This window comes from Lissotriton helveticus, chromosome 3_1, assembly GCF_964261635.1.
Source record: "Lissotriton helveticus chromosome 3_1, aLisHel1.1, whole genome shotgun sequence".
NCBI lineage: Eukaryota > Metazoa > Chordata > Amphibia > Caudata > Salamandridae > Lissotriton > Lissotriton helveticus.
The window spans coordinates 997,211,803-997,229,569 of NC_136061.1; the positions used below are offsets into that span (position 1 = coordinate 997,211,803).

General features: G+C 47.0%; 1 protein-coding gene across 1 annotated transcript in view; it reads right to left on the minus strand.

Moving 5' to 3' along the window:
* PLEKHA3 (pleckstrin homology domain containing A3) overlaps nt 1–17,767 on the minus strand; it is a 254,424-nt gene that overhangs the window by 76,563 nt on the left and 160,094 nt on the right. The window contains exon 5 of the mRNA XM_078681500.1: nt 14,346–14,510. Coding sequence (XP_078537626.1) covers nt 14,346–14,510 — 165 coding nt within the window. The remainder of the gene's footprint in view (nt 1–14,345; nt 14,511–17,767) is intronic.

Consider the following 17,767-nt stretch of genomic DNA (forward strand, 5'->3'; position numbering starts at 1 on the left):
GATCCAGCTAACTGTAGGTTATCATGAGTGACCGCATGATAGGATTACTCTCTCTCCCCCACCTACAGATCGCTCTCTCGCCACACATCTTCACATCTTATATTACTCATAGCATCAGTCAGCATGTCTACCAATCCAGGTTTAGTTGTGGCTCTGGGGGGAGTCGCCTGTCATGTTGGCATCCAAGATGCACTTAAAGTCCCCAACCGATAGTAGCCTCTCCAATCATATTATCCATCAGTAGTGCCTACTTTATTAGGAATAACCATCTACATTGTGGGCGTATGTGTTCAGAATGGTTATGTCCACCCTGTTCAGCACTCCCTGTACCAGGACGTACCGACCCTCTCTGTCCACCTTCACATAGAGGAGGGCAGAAGGGGACCCCGGGAGCCACCCATACTGCCACCCCGTGCACATAGGAGAAGGTGGATGTGATCAATTACCCCCTCCATCTTTTCCTCAGTGTATCTGCTTCACTCTCAGTGAGGTGTGTTTCCTGCAGACATGCAATACTCACACCACTGGGTCTTAAATAGAAGTGTACTCTATACCTTTTCACACAGCTACCCAGACATTTAACATCCCATGTGATTATCTTATAATTCTGAACCATACAGGTGGTAAATACCCACTCCCCTACTGCTTCTGGATCTCGCACTTCCCCAGAAGCAGAGCATCCCTTTTCTTCCGCACTGCATCCCTGCATGCCCCATTCTAATATTCCATAGCATGACCTGTACCAAAAACAATTACAGAATCCCCATTACCACTTCCCACCCCGGACAACCTTGCAACAACAATAAACAAACCAATCGTGTTCGTCCACCATCCTGTGCGAAATTAGCAAAGGTACCCCCTACCTCTACCTCCCTGTGATCAAACTGGTTGGTCCCGTCTCTACGGGCAGCCCTGTACAGTAAACTATACTATTCCACCCTGAACTGCAGGGGTAAGCTATGATGGTGTTTTTCCCAACCCAAACGGCAGATTTCCACACCAGGATACGCCCTGGCTGCCCGAACAGTGCACTGAATGATTACTGCTGTAGCAGCTGAAAAGCAATAGCATCACTTGCCATATGAACCCATCATTTGCTGTCCAATTGGAGCACCCCATTATCGAGTGGACCTGGGCCACACACAGGTCCTTCATCTCGCCATCCCTCTCCTCCTCTCAAAATACTTACAAACCAAGACCATAGCTAGGCAGTTCCACCAAGAATCAGGCAGCCATATCAACCAGACTATGATGCATCAGTCCCTGATGGAGTCGGGACCATGTGCCCTCCTCTCCACTGCTCTGAGTACAGATTAGGATGACATCGCCCACCAGTACATCTGTGAGTGTGTCATCCTCCTGCACTTCAATCCGGGATTCCGTTCCCTCCCCAGTAGTTGGCTGTCCTTGCACGGTTCTTCGTCTCCCTCCTCTACCTCGACCTGTCCTCAAAGAACCTTTGCACCTTGTCCCATTGTTCAAGCCAGGCCCAAACATCCTGGGCACGGTCGAAAAGGTTGGTCTTGCCCTGTGTGACCATTGGAGCCTCCCAGAAACAACATGTAGGACAACCTCATAACCCTGAGTTTCTGCTTGACTTCCACAAACTACTTTCTCTGGGATTGAACTCTCCGGGTATAGCCTGGAAAAGAAGCAACATTGTGATTCTCATACTTCAGCATTCCTGCTTCCCAGGCTGCCTTAAGGATACAGTCCCTGTCACAGTAATTAAAGATCTGTGCAATAAAAGCTCTAGGTGGGGACCTGGTTGAGGATGCATTGCCAGCGCTCTGTGTGCCTGCTCCACCATGAACATGCAGGACAGGCTCTCCGCTTGAGAGTGTTTTGGAGCCAGTACTTGAGGAAGGATTGCACGGAGTTCTCCTCCGCTGTTTGAGAAACCCCACCAGCCGCAGGTTATGGCAGAATCAGCCCTCAGCATCCTCTGCCCTGTCTTCCAGCATACTTGCTGTGGCCATCAGTTTTGTAACTTGTTGCTTGAGGATGGCAATGTCCTGCCTCAGGTCAGCAATCCCTTGCTCAGTTACTGTCACTCTCTCTGACACATTGCAGAGGTCTGCACGGAGGAGTCCTACTTTTATAGCCACTGTATCAATCTTGCCTTCTAATATGGTGTGGGACCCCTGTATTGCTTTCCATCAATGCCGCCTTTAACGGTTCCCTGTCTGAATCTGGCACCTGACGTGTACAGCGTTACAGCATAGCATACTGGGTGATTGTGTTGTTCTGTTGGCCTTTGAGTACTTATTCTTCACCATAGTTGGTCCCAGGGTGCCCCACCCAGTCAGTTCTCAATGTATGCCAGGGCTGACACCGAGAGGCAGCTGTTGTGTTCCCATTTTTGAGCCCCCTGAGCGCACAGGCCATCCATAACACCATGTTCTCTACTCCAGGCCACTCAAGTTCATACACCAGGAAAACTCATGTTGCTCTCCCCCAGCTCAAAGTCTTGGCCTAAACGGCATCCTCCGTCCCAGGCTCTGTTTAACGCCTGCTGAACGCCGCTGCCGGGTCATATGTGGGACGATGGCACCATAACAGGATGCCCGTGTCCTCGTCTCCCTCTGCTGTCCAATTGGGGGCCTCGTATGCAGCCAGCCGGACTCTTCAGAGCGTCAGGATTGCTCCACCCTTGGTCCCTGCCGCACAGGGACAGAACACCCACTCCAGGTCTGCACTAGGCCACAGGTGCCCCATTTACCACATTCCAGGGCCCCATGACTCTCCACAGCTGCGAGGGGTAGACCATATGTCCCTCAGCTCGCGTCCAGAAGGGGGCCTGGACTCACTGCCACAGGATCCTTGTCGTGGGTCGAAGCGGCCTGGGCACTTCACACATGCAGCCTGACGGCACGTCTCTGCCCGATCATTGATCCCGAGCTCTGTTAGCAGGCCCCTAAGCTGCGCCTTCTCCTTCTGGGCGCCAACGCACTGCTTAGGTGTCCCGTTGGGGTAATATGAGGTGCGCTGCACTGCAGATGCCACCTCTCTTCTCCAGCCTCATCCCCGGTTATGCAGTCCTCCTGCACAGCCTCGCCAGGCAGGTGACAGTGCAATTAGACAGCGGAAAATCGGTAGTATCGGGCGCTCAAACCCCCATTGAGGGGGTATCGGGTGAATGTGAGAAGTTCAGGCATCCACACGACTCAAGTGGAGTGCATTTTGTGGCTCTCTTACGGGGAGGATGCCTCAGGATTAGTTACTCCAGCGACGGAGCTCAGGCTCAAGACATCAAAGTGGCCATCTTGCCAGGCCACAGACCCCGCTCGTAGAATTATTATCAGTATATTCACAGAGTAGTAAATGGGCTAAAAATCATTTTCAAAAGAGCCACCCTACTTATAATGGAGAACAGTAGCGTACCAAAAAGTTTCACTGAGGTGCTCAGAGCTGCTAAAGGCCATCCCTAGTTTACCTCTAATGAAGTCTACACAAGTATGGTATATTTGTATTCCTAAATAATGTAAATGTGCCTGAGGTGCATCTCAGAGGGTCACGTCTAAATGATAACCGTGTCACTTCATTCTGCGATTTCAAGGGAAAAAGGCAGAATTTCTCAAAGCTGTACATCAGTCCTGATCGAATGACAAACTAATCCACCATTTCCTTCATCAGAATTGGGACTACATTAGGATTTCTAAGCTACAAGAAGGACATCATCAGTGTACAATGAAATCCTATATTTTATTTCAGCTACAACCATTCCCCTGCCATCCACCTTCTAGTGTATACAAGAGGCTAGGTGTTCCGTTGTTAGCACAAACGTAAGTGCTGACATACCTGCCAAGTCCTCCTACTACAAATGCCCAAATTAACTCTCCAGTCCTGACTCTTACCGGTGGTCCCATGTATAGTAAGGAAATCCACCACATTAACTCTGGGCCAAAGTTAATTTGTTCCAGCACCTAATATAAATAATCCAATCTCAGGCTATCAAATGCTTTCTCTACATCAAATGATGTGAACAAGGGGACTCAGTAATTTTGTGTTGAGGCTTCTATCAAGTGCAATACTCCTCACTAGTATTATATGCTCGTGTCAGGGTTTACACTTGTGGTACGTCCACAGGCATTACCTTGTTTGCTAACACCTTATCCAGCAATTTATAATCTAGGATCACAGAAAGTGGTAGTTAATAGGTCCTCTACAGTCAGTCACAATCAGGGTTAAGCAACACTGCTAAAACTGCTTTGCATGTAGACAGAGGAGGTCTACCCATTTTTCATGATGAATTATCGACTTCCTGTCATCAGGAAAACAGTAGACCTGTAAACATGAACTTTATCTCCAAAACATGGTACCCCCAGCTTCACCCAAGTCAGTGCATCTATGGACTAAGCTGAGTAGGGAGTCACAAACATCTGTCCGCTCCATCTCCTTTTTAGTTTAATCCTTTTTTTCTAGACCTCTTGTGTAAAGTTCTGCTTCTATGTGCTAACCTAGATCCTACTGCTAACATCTTAAGTGTATGTTGTGGGTGTTTTTGTATGCAGACAGGATAGTACTTTCAGAGTGTGTAGGAGTCAGCCAGATTAAAGGAGGTTTGTGGGATCCACTCAGTTCCAGTGCACAAGATGATAGTGAGCTTGTTTTCCCAGAAAGCGGAAGTGTACGGCTGACGTTCCTGAAGTGCGAAGGAAGAAGACCTAGACACTAAAGAGGAGAGAAAGGGGACAAGACTACCTTAGAAATTCAATTAGGCCTTTTGCTGAGAAGAGCTACTGATTATTGTTCCTGTAGTATTGTCATTGGATAGACAGGGTGCTGGGTGAAAGTAGCAACAGAACTCAAGGTAAAAAAGAACCCTTTGGTCCTTCCTCCGATGACTTTTCAGTGTTGCTGATGATAGCCAGGTGAAGAATGCTTGCATCTCTTTGTGCCTTTCTTGAGGATATGCCAGGATGAAGGCTACCCTGGTCTGAGGAGCATCACCCTACACAAAGGCTGAGTTTAGAGCGTAGCCTGAAACGAACACTTCAAACCAGTCCTTAAATTGCAGACAAGGAATCAATATCCCCTATCTGATATACTGTATAAAACTCATAGCCACTGACCCACTTATTCTTCCAGTCCCAAGTGCTGAGAAGACTACTATGCAAGCAGAGCTGGTGTCTCCTAGGTTCCCAGAGATGAGGGGGGACATCAACTGAAGTCTTGTTTTGCTGGAAGAAGCTGTTCGTCTGACTACAAGCACCTATTAGCCAAGCCTGCCTCATTAGAGAGGACTGGAGCCTGTCAATCCTGCAGGAGGTGAGACTGCCAATGAAAAGCCAAAAGCAATGAAATCACTGTGTTGTTGGCATGTGCTAGGAAAAGGATGGAAGAGGAGATTGATCTGCCACTCCCAGGAGCGATGGGCACCAGTCTCTCCAGCATTTAAATTGCAGGCTGGAAAAGTCACTGTTGCAGTAAGAACTGCGACTGACCTTGCCACTATGCCAAGATGAGCAGCTGCAGTCGTCCTAGTCAATGTCGCTGAGAACTGTGTCTGCCGCAGTCCTCACCACTATTATCAAGAAGTACGCCCACTGTGGCCCTAGCTACTGTGATCAAGAAGGATGCACGTAGCCGTGCATTGTGCCCCTTTGACCACTCCTTTCAGGTAGTGTGGCCCACCTGCAATGTATCACCACATGGCCAAGAAGGTGAAAGGGACCTGCCCTGTGCTGTGGCCCCATGTGACACCAAGTAGCTATGTTCTTTATTTTATTTTTATTTTTATTCAAAGTTTTATATAGCGCGAACAAGATCCTTACAGATATCAGAGCGCTTCACAGAGACAGGGTAGGGGCAGTAGGAATGAACAGCGGTAATGGGAGCAACGTAGTAGTCACTAACATGATAGGATAGTAATAACATACTTAGAACATATCAATGTACAATCAGGTAAAGCAGTATCTCAATAAGATAGTAATAATATACATAGAACATATCAATGTACAATCAGGTAAAGCAATAATATAAGACAGCACAAGTCATTGATCCCACTACAGAGGTGTTCAGGTACACCTTGGGTGTGTGGACGGTTTATACCAATGTTTTGGTATAGAGGGAGCACTGAGTGGGGGCATCGGGAGGGTGAATCAGTGATCCACGTGTATCATATATTGGTCGGTAGTATGAAAGTAGCGTAGTAATGCCCCATCAAGTAGAGGTATACTGCCAAAAGACAAGGTGTGCATTGAAACAATGCAATGCTGGGTCTCTGATCCAGCACCTATAAGGTTCAGGAGATCTTGGCCAGTAGGATGGTTTTCACCTCTTTCTTGAAGAGTGCAGTGGAGGAGATACGCCTTGTTTCAGGAGGGAGCGCATTCCAGATCCTGGGTGCCATTCCTGAAAAGGAGCGCTTGTAAGTTTTCTCTTTCCGGAATCTACGAGGTTTCAGGAGTAGATTTTTTGAGCTTCTATTGGATCTCGAACCTCCTGATATAGACAACTTTTGAGCGAGGTAGTTGGGTGCATTGTGGTGCACCGCCGCGTGTGTCATAACTGCAATTTTTAGCTGTATTCTGGCTTCAATAGGCAGCCATTTTAGGGACTTTAAGTCTGGGGATATATGCGAATGTTTTCTTGAGCCAGTAATGAGTCTCGCGGCAGCGTTCAGGGAGGCTCTTAGGGGTGCTGTTGTGGATCGCGGAAGTCCGCTGAGGGCCACAATTCCGTAGTCTATTCGAGGGATGACTAACGCTTGTACAGCAGTTTGGAAGTCTTCAGCAGGGAGGAAGGGTTTAATTTTCCTCAGTGTGTTGATTTGGAAATTAGCTGCTTTTGTGGCTTTGCTGACATGCTGCTGCATGTTGAGCTTGGCGTCCAGTGTGATGCCTAGAGATTTCGCTGAGTCTACGATGGTGGGTTGGACATTGAGTGCTGTAAGGTTGTTGAGCCATGTTTGGGTGGTGGAAATTTTCTCCGGGGGTGAGATGAGTAGGAACTCAGTTTTCAGAGCATTTAGTTTGAGGTGGTTATCGGCTAGCCAAGATTGAGTGTTAATAAGCGTGGAATTCAGATGTTTGATATCTTCCGGGGATTGAAGCTTTAGGTACAGTTGTGTGTCGTCGGCGTACATATGGAATTGGACATTGGAAGCTTGGAGCAAGGTGGCGAGCGGTTCCATGACGAGGTTGAACAATGTGGGGGAGAGGGAGGATCCTTGTGGAACACCTAGATCTGCAGGCACAGGTGAAGATAGCACATTGTCGATCTTGAACTTCTGAGACCTGTTGTGAAGGAAGGACGAAAACCATTTGAGAACAGTTCCCGATAGACCCATTCTAGTGCTTAGCAGCTCCAGCAAGTTCTCATGTTTGACCGTGTCAAATGCTGACGAGAGATCAAGAAGGATGAGGAGGCAGGACTCATTGCGGTCAAGAATTTGGAGGGCATCATCAATTATGTGTGTCATAGCTGATTCCGTGCTATGTTTCGCTCGGAAGCCTGATTGATGAGAATTGAGGAGGTCAAATTGATCAATGTGTTTCGTTAGTTGGAGTTGGACACATTTCTCCAGTAGTTTGGCCAGGGTGGGGATGTTGGTGATGGGTCGGTAATTGTTTAGGTCAGACGGATCAGCTGTAGGTTTCTTGAGTATAGGCGTGACTTGCCCCACCTTGAGGGAGTCTGGAATGAGGCCTTGTTGCAGGGAGCGGTTGACGATTTTGGTCCAGAGAGGGAGGAGCAAGGGGATGAAGTCTTTTACAGCATTAGCAGGTAGAGGGTCTGTGAGGTGATTAGAGGGCATCAGGGTGCAGAGCAGTTTGTGTATTGTTTCTTCCGAGTAGGTATCGAAGTACAGCCAAGATGCCTTGTTTTTAGGTTGAGTGTTGGCCATTCTGGTGTGGTTGGGGAATCGGCTTACATCCATGATGAGGTCGTTTCTTATGTTGTCTGTCTTTAGCTTAAAGAAAGCAGAGAAGGCTTCACAGTGTGGGGTGTCGCTTGTTGTGCTGTTTGATTGTGAGGGTTGTGTTTTTGTTTGGGTCTTGATTAGTTCGAACAGTTTTCTTGGCCTGTTTTTTGCTTGATCCAGCTGGCGGCTGAAGAAGTCCATCTTTGTGCGCTTTATTTTCCTGAAGTAGGCATTTCTCTTGCTTTTAAGCCTTTTGAGGTGCAGTGCTGAAGGGTCCGATCTCCAGGTGCGCTCTGCCAGTCGCATAGTACGCCTGTCGTCATTGAGTCTGTCATCATACCAGGGGTTAGAAGTTTTGGTGGAGACTCTCTTCAGTTGCAGTGGGGCGACTTCATTGACTATTGTATTCATAGATTCAAGTTAGTGGTCAGTCAGTGATTGGACATCCGTGGCACCAGAAGGGGGAAGGAGGAGATTGCCGAGGTGGGGAGGCAGGGTAGAGGGGTTAAGATTCTTCATGTCCCTTTTCCATGTTTTGGATTTGATTGGTTGAGCCGGGTTAGGTTTAACTTTTTCATTGATAAAGAAGGTGATAATGTGGTGATCAGACCAGTCGCAGGGTAGGATCGCCTCCAGTTGTGTAGAATTCGCTTTGGCAATGATGAGATCACGTATTGAGCCTTTGTCGTGTGTTGGGCTGTCGCATATTTGGGTGAGGTCAAGCGCATTAAGGAAAGTTTTGAGACTATTCACCACTGTGTCTTTCTGATCGTTCCAGTGGAGATTGAAGTCACCCAGGTAGACTTGGGTGGTCTGCCGACCGGCATTAGAAGTGATCATGTCCATGAGTTGTTGGGTGAATATGAGATTGTCACCAGGCGGGTGATTGATGAGATGTAAAGCACAAACTTGTTTGCCCTCACTGGTGATGTCGAGGCAGAGGAGTTCACAAGAGGAGAGGGAGGGGGAGGTGACTATAGTAACGGAGAGGTTGCTCCTAAAGATGCATGCAATTCCACCGCCCGTCTTGTCTGAAGACCTGTCTAGCCTAATGATGTGATAGTTGGGGGGACTAGTATGTCCATAATCGGGGTAGAGGCTTCAGTAAGCCAAGTTTCTGTTAGAATGGCTAGGTCCAGATCCCTAGCTGAGACGAGATCAGCGATGTCGGGGGAGTGTCTCTGGGCCGATCTGCAGTTGAGTAGGATGCATTTGAGTTTGGGAGAGAGAAGGGTGGTCGAGCTTTCTAGAGTGAGGGGAACTTTTCTGAGGTTGTTAGGGACGGAGCCTCTGTTGTTGAGTGTTGGGAGCCTCAGAGGGTCTGTAAGAATAGTGGGTATGGGGATGTGTGTGTTGGATAAGTGTTTTACCGGGCCTGGGCCATAAGAGCGTAGGAGAGAGCATAGGTCGCGGTTCGACAATGTGTTGAGGACACGACGGGGGCGGTGGGAGTTATTGCGAACGGGGCTAGTCGGCCAGCGCGGGTGTCGTTGAAGGCGAGGGTATGTAGTGCGTTGTTTGTAGGGTAGAGGGATGATGGGAGGTAGTCTGGGCTGTGATGAGAGAAGGTCTTTGATTGCGTGGACATCTTTTTTGATTTGTCGAAAATCCTCTTTGATTTGTTGGAGGGTGGATAAAGTCAGGTCAGGAGGTGCATTGGGGGTGGCGTTGGTGGTGAGAGCCATTGGTGAATGGTTGTGTAGTGAGCTGGAAAGCGGGCAGGGTCGAAGGAGGGGATAAACTAGCGTTGTTGGAATGTTCTGCGGTACTAATGAGTGGGATGTCCTTCAAAGTGTGGGCGTGTTTGTGGGCGAGGGGTGTGGGTGAAGTAGGTGAAGTAGGCGGTGAGTGGGAGGCATAGGTAGTGAAGTCAGTGGGAGACGGTGCCGGTGAATAGAAGAGTGAGTGGAGGCTGGAGACAGAGGGGGAGACTGGAGGGTAGTGCGGGCTGAGAATAGGAGGAGGGAGAGAGGGGGATGCTAAGGTAAAGGAGACGGTATGTTCTGTATCTTTTGTTGGGAGAGTGTCGTGGGTGGGAGTGGGGAGGGAGCTGAGGAGGGTGAGGTGACCGCCGTGGGGGGGAAGGGAGAGGGGGTGGATAAACTCCGGATGGTGGTGTGTTCAGATGGTGGCGTGTTGTGGGTGAGAGATGTTGTGTCAGGTGTGAGAGACTCGTGGGTGGGAGTGGAGAGGGGGCTGGGGAGGGAGCGGGGTCCGCCGTGGGGGGGTGGGTGGATACACTCCGAGCGGTGGTGTGTTCCGATGAATGCCCCATGTGGGTGGGAGTTGTTATGTCAAGGGGGAGGGGGATGGAGGGAGTATGAGTGGGGATAAGAGGGGTCATGTTAGAGGGGCGGCTAGTATATGAGGTGGGGAGATTTGTGACTGTCCTAGGGGAGTGAGGGGCGTTAACAGCAGGTGGGCAATTTACTGGGGTGCTGGGGGTAGAGGTGTAGTAGGTGGAGGCTGCGACGTCAGGGGTGATAGTGCTGGTGCGTTTTTGGGTGGGGGTCCTCAGCTTGGAAAGGTGCTCTTTGAACTTTGGGAGCAAGTTGTCTAGTAGTTCCAGGTTCTTGTCCGTAGATTGAATTAGGACAATCCTGTTGTTGTAGATAGTAATGGTAGTCCTGCCAGGGAAGAGGCAGGAAGGCGTGATAGAGAGAGTTAGGCCATGAGTTGTTTTCCTGGTGGTGGAGACGGTGAGTAGGGATAGGAACACTTTTCTCCATTGGGCTCTGCGTGCGGTGTGGAAGATGATATCAGTATTCAGGGCTCCCTTACCCGGTGAGAAATAGGTGTCAGCAAAGGGTATTTCAGGGTGCTGCCGCAAGACGTTATGTTTAAAACGTTTGGTGGCTTTTTTGGAGAGTGTGGAAGGGTAGTTAATTCTAAAAGTGTTCTTGCCGTTGAGCTCCATTTTGGAATGAAGTGATGTTGGGTGTAGGAGATAGGACGACAATAAAGAACTGTCAGCCGCTAGTTACAGGGCAAAGGAGTGACATTAGGGAGTGACATTAATGGGTGACAAATGTATAAGAGGTAGAAGTCGGTGCAGTTGAAAAACAAAACAAAACAGTGCGTAGGTGTGTCTTCCCTAATGTAGCCTATATGCGAGGTAGCTGTCAGCTTACACCATGTACAAAATATGAAGTAGAACCGGTTAGGTGGAATCAGACTTTACACATCAGAATGTATTAGGTAACAGCAGTGTAGTCTAGGTGTAGAAAGTGGCTGGGTGCAGCTTACATGACTAAAGGAGTGAATGAGGTAGTAGTAGTCAGTGCAACATCGTGAGGTAGCTTATAACGAAGAACCAACAAATAAATGAATGAGGTAGCGAACAAAGAATGGTGAGTGATAGGGATGAAGGTGAGATAGGTGTAGCTTACCGCATATACAATATACAAATAGGGCTAAGCTACTATTGAATTACTGAATCCGAGGGGCATAATAGTAATACATGTGTGCAAAAGCAAATGTCAACCGTAGCTTATATAGAATGAATAGGACACTAGTGAGTGGCCAATCATCCAATATGTGGGGTAGCAGTCGGTGTCGTCCGGGAGTAAACAGTGAGTAGATGTCGAAGGATCTCAGGAGGCAGCCCCTGCGGTTGTCTCTTGCCATGGCCTGCCTGAACTGACAAAAGCTGGTTGTTCCTGTGATCAGCACATCTCCTCCCAGAAGCCATAAGATATTTTGTTGGGAGAGATTTGAACACAGAGACATGTAACTGGTAAGACTCTAAAACTCAATGTACTGATCTGAGCACTGATTTTATTTTTACAGAGTTAATATACACCTGAGCCTTGATTCAAGCTGCACAGACACTCTAACCACAAGGGGAAGCTGCCTATCCTCACCACAATAGGGACACAAAAGTAAAGAAAGGGGTGGGCCTCATAGTATTTCTTGTGTTTTATTTCGATTTAAATGGGTATAAAATAGTACTTTTCTTTTCAAAGTGAACCACTGGGATGGACAATCCATTACTGAGCTACTGGGTGATTGTTGGGTTATGAGTTTATGTACCCTCACACTACCTTCCTGAGAAGACTTTTGACTTCTCACATTCGCTACCATTGAGAGTCAAAAGATGAAAGGGTTGTACTTAGCCCACAGTCATAGTAGGATGGACCCTGGATAAAGGACATAAGAGGCAAACAATACCAGCCTACATGGATGGGGCTCAGTTGACCCTCCTTATATAGTGCCCCCCGCCCCCAAAAAGGGTTTAACAATAATTATTTGACAATAATAGAAAACAAAGATGTTCTACATGGAGACCGCAGGTATCTGGAAATGGCTTCCAGTAACACTCCCACTGAAGACTACAGGAGTTTTGTAGGATTCATCTGGAACAGGTGGACAATGTGTGCTTCTGTCCATTATTGGCCGATGCTGTGGAAACTATTAGGATTCCACTCACTACGGGGCAGTGGGGAGGAAGACAGGCCTAGCAAACCACTACAAACATACTCCTAAATACCCAATAGCCTCCCAATATGCTAAAAAGACCTCCTGAAAAAGGAGGTCGTTTTAATCAGATGAAAGCTCTAATCCACTGAGAGAACAGCATGCTCCCCTGTAGGGTTTCGCCTCACACTAGTTGGGATGGCTGCTAAAGTGAGCTACTTCTCTGGAACCAGGAAAGGTCTTGATGTCCCTATTGGTTTGTACATGGTGTGGGTGTCCCAACTGTGAGAAACAGAGGGAAAGGAACGTAAGTGTAGCTATTAAAACTACCTACTGGCGGAGTAATAATTGTGTTCTTGTCCCCAACGAGAAGTATGAAAAGAAAATGGGACTAGTTTGACACTGCAACGAGATAACAGGTTTCTGCCCTGAATAATGTACACAAAAACCCTCAAAGGGCTATGTTCAAGACCTAGATCCTCTCTGCGAAGTAAAGCACTACATATAGTGTAAGGCGAATTTCTCAATATAAAACCAGTACATTCCTTGAGTCAGTACCCAACTCCATCCAGCGGAAACCATGGTAATAGGTATGTCTGCTTTTCAAAGTAGATGGTTGAAGGAAAAGTGAACCTAGATCTTTTAATTGTATCTACAGTTCGCAGCAGACTAAGTGAAGATGGTGCAAAGTGTGTGACACTGTGTGTGTGCCTACGTACATGGTAGATTTTTTTTATGTTTGTTGTTTCATTATAGAGCCTGCAGAGAACTGCCAGGGAGAACATTTGCCAATTTCATTTAAATAAAGCCACATTAAAGATGCATTAGGTAGACTCCTCAGTTCCAAAATTCTGGCATTTATATGCCAGTGTGCTTGTTTACGGTCCAGGGAAAACATGGCTTGGCAGTTCGGGTTGGACTGTTCCCATGAGGCACCGGGTCAAGACTGATTTGCATTTAGCTATGTCGGAACTGGGGTGCCAAAGTGAGCTAAAGAACGATGATGGATTCAACCCAGACCTGTGACGGGGGTGAGTGTCTGAAAAGTTTCAGTGCTCCGTCCATCATCTCCTTGTGTTTAATATATATGAATCTACCACCTCCAAACACGAATTTCAACATAAGAGCTAGATGCTTAGCTGGTGGGATGACGTTAATTTGAATAATTTCCACACCTCCTTCTTCCCTTATCCAGCAGCTTTGCAAGGTGGTTTACTTAGCTCATTGAATGATGGGCCTTCAAGAGGATTACACCAATACCTAATTGCCCCCGGGTGTAATGAAATGGTCTTTATCTTCAGGGAGCACATTAGAGACTATAGCAGGACTCCATCGGATAGTTTTCATTGTCCCCCCCCCCACTGGTTCATTTCTCACTATCACCTCTGTCCCCGAGAAATTCTTACATTGCCACTCTGGTAGGTGAGCAGATGTTTTATTTTATTTAAAATGAATCTGGAGTCAATGTTTCCTCATCCTCCTCAACATGTCAATGTAGAATTGGACTCTGCATCGATTCCATGGTTCCACATTGGATGCATCCCACTTAAACTTCATTACCTGGAACTCATCAGTTTTATAGTGCTTAGATAAGTCACATTTTAGTTTTTGTTATGTCTTATAAACTGGCACTACTTTTATTTCATTTATGATCTCTTACCAGACTTCTTTGCTGATATGTTAGCACTGAATGATGTACAATTTGCAGATGGGAGCCATGACACTTTGATTATTATTATTATTATTATTATTATTATTATAACCTTTCCTTACTATGTGCTACTATGTTATATTGGAAACAATATAAAATAGGTTTAAATAAATGATGGTCTAGCAAGTGTTCAAGCATGCTAAACATACGCCAGGTTTTATTCCGATAGTATAGTGACCAGCAGTGAGACCGAGAACTTTGAATATGTTCACTTGTTTAAAAAAATACAGGGCAAGACATCTAAACTAAATGAGAAAAAAAGGCAAAGGTTAAACCGAGGCAGCTAATCTTCAGTCACACCCAGGATAAGACTGAAACTGATCATTTATAATAATTGAGCTTACCAACCATTTGTACAGGTGATGGTGACACAGGAAAAACAAGAGGATCAGGATGAGGCAGTTGAAACATTTCTGGCTTAAACTTGGCATTTGCTATCTTCACACATTCTTCTAACGTTGTGATGAAAGTATTGCAGGTGGCACTAAGCAGGGAGGAAGCTTCATTCATGTTCTAGAAGACAAAAATGAATAACTATTAGAAAACAAAAACCAGCAACGTAAAGTAAACAATCCAGTTTGCATCACTTTGATAACTTTTGTAAAACAAACACACATAGATACAGATGTGCTGTGCCTGTGATGCTGTATTTATTGATTTTCACATAAAAAAAATACAAACAACAAAATATACCTATTTGATTGGAACTGCATACTGACATATGTATTAGGCTAGGAGTCCAAAATGTGTTGGCTTCTTGAGACAGGCTATTTTTATACATAACTCTATAACCGTACCCTATAGCAAGTACAAAACTAAAGTACTAAAATATTGTTCATACTGTCAGTCTTGCAGTTACACATCCATAGACACATTTAATTAAGTAGTAAGATCAAATAAAACTTCTGATTATGAAGTTGATGCGGCTCTTTTAGTGGTATCTCTGCACCTATTTCACAATGTACATCAACACTTTAACCCAATCAAATAATTAAAATAATTTTCTCCATTGTGATTAACCCTTGTATAAATCATTTAAAGATTTCATTTTAGTTATCGCAAGCCAACAGAATACCTAAAAGCCCGGAGAGCTTCTTGAACACCTTCCTGTCTGAGCAAAAACACTAATGTCATCATTAATCCCCTCACCATCACTAATCATCTTCATTTGTGCATGCATGACAAAGAATGTGATATGCACTGTAATCCTGAGGGAGTGAAGACTGAGGAAAGATAGGCTGGTGTTTTCGATCAGATTCAGTAATCTTGGTATGCTCTGGAATGCAATCATGGCACTAAGCTGGTGAAATGGCTTCTTTGAAATAGATTTTGCACTTAATACTAGTGATGCCTGAAGGTAGTGTGCCATATGAGTGTCTGGCTGATTTGGTTTTGTGGGCCTAAACAGGTAATTGTGATGTTTTGCACTATTTGGCCGGCAGGTCAAAAAACTATGTCATAGAGTTCATCTGGTATTGGTGTGTGATGAATTAGTTCCTCTGATTCTTTTTGGGGTTAATAATGATTTCGGTGTCGAGCCTCTGATGTTTTGAAGTCAACTCAGAAGATGATGTGCCTTTGGAGAGTGCCGTTCTAGGGCGGTCTTCTTTCGGGGTCATAGTTAAATTTTCAGGAACGACTAACTCATCCTTTGAGGCAGACTTTAGGGATCATTTAGGTTACCAGAGTAGAGGCTGTAAGAGACTATTCAGGCTCTGTACTATATTCTTAGCGACCTTCAGGTGGAGGTGCACAACTTACTTCCCTTCGGTAGCGATATATCTGTAAGAAACAGTAGTTCGTGTTAGATTCTTTACCTTAGAATATCCCCAGGTGTCAGACTGGATCCGGAAAGTTTTAGTCAGCAGTACCCCTGCGCGGCGGTAGGCGTCGTCTGCGGCTCCGCGTCAGTCGTCGGTGTCGTGGTCGCTGGGATGACGTCGGAGTACTTAGACGCCGCCCTCGTGCATGGACGTCAGTTCTGTACATAGCTTTCTGCGCCAGGAACACAGAGCCATGCAAGAAACCGACACTGGTGCCATGAAACTAGGGCCCTCAAAGGCAGATACCTTAACCCTAGATATCGGTTCACAGAACGGGGAGGATGGGTGGGGCGGTAAGGAATCTAACATTAACTACTGATTCTTACAGATATATCGTTACGGAAGGTAAGTGAATCTGAAAGAAACAGGTTAGTGTTAGATTCCTTACCTTAGAACAGATACCCCAGCAATACCAACCCTGGCGGTGGGTCTGCGAACCAAGATCACACCAGGAAGTCCTGGAGAACGAAACGGGCAAAGAAGCCATCCCTCCGGACTTGCCGGTCCAGGCAGCAGTGCTTAGCGAACGTGTGCAGCGAAGCCCACATAGCTGCCTGACAGATGTCCTGCAAGGGGACTCCCCAACCCAGGGCAGTAGTAGCCGCCGTGGCCCGAGTGGAATGGGCGCGCAGCCCCACAGGAGGCTCCTTTTTCGATAAGGAATAACAGACCTTGATGCACAAAACGACCCACCGAGAGATGGTACGCTTGTGCACCACCCGTCCCTTCATAGCGCCCACGTAACTAACAAAGAGATGGTCGTCCACCCAGAACTGGCATGTGCGGTCTAGATACAAAGAGAGCGGACGTTTTGGGTCCAGACGGTGGAGCCTCTCTTCCTCTTTCGAGGGATGCGGAGGCGGGAAAAAGGTGGGCAAGGTGATGGACAGCCCAATGTGAAAGGCCGTAGCCACCTTGGGCAGGAAAGAAGAACGAGTCCTCAGAACAACTTTGTCCGGATGGACAGAGAGGAAAGAAGGCTTAGAAGACAGAGGCTGGAGCTCACTCACTCTTCTGGCATAGGTGATGGCAACCAGGAAAGCAGTTTTAAGCGTCAGAAGACGAAGAGGACAGTTATGAAGTGGCTCAAAGGGAGCGCACATCAGGTAAGTAAGCACCAAGTTCAAGTCCCACTGAGACATCACAAAAGGAACAGGAGGGAACATGTGTGAGATGCCTTTCAAGAATCTATTTACAAAAGAGAAGGCTGATCAGGAAGCCTTAAGAAGGCTGAAAAGGCCGAGAGATAGCCCTTGATAGTGCCAGAGGAGAGCTCTGCTTGGCAAGAGAAAGAAGGAAGAGGAGAACCTCTGAAATAGGGGCAGAAAGAGGATCCACAGCCTTTGCTGTGCACCATGCCACAAATTTGTTCCACCTGCAGGCGTATACCGTTTTTGTGGAGGGACACCTGGCTGCCAGAATCACATCACAAACTTCAGGAGGCAAGTCAAATGGCCTCAACTGTCGCCGCTCAATCTCCTCGTATGTAGGTGGAGACTAGACAAGTTCGGGTGGAGGACCGTTCTCTGTTGCTGCGACAGAAGGTCCTCCTGAAGAGGCAGACGAATTGGGGGAACGACTGACATACTGAGTAGCTCGGGATACCAGTATCTTCGTGCCCAGTCCGGAGCCACATGATGACTTGGGCCCGGTCGCGCCTGAACTCCACTCGCGGCGAAAAGCGTCTCTGAGCGAGTCCCGCCTTGGAAATTCCAACGGGCAGAACTGATGACATTGCACATTCTCTTTGGTGGCGAATAGATCTAACCAAGGCTCTCCCCACTGCTGAAAGAGACCTTGCGTCACGTCAGAGTTCAGACGCCATTCGTGATCCATCATGCACCGGCAGCTGAGTATGTCCACCTTGGCGTTCAGGGATCCTGCCAGGTGTTTAACCACCAAGGTGATGCCCTGGTGTTCCAGCCATGTCCAGAGGCGCAGAGCCTC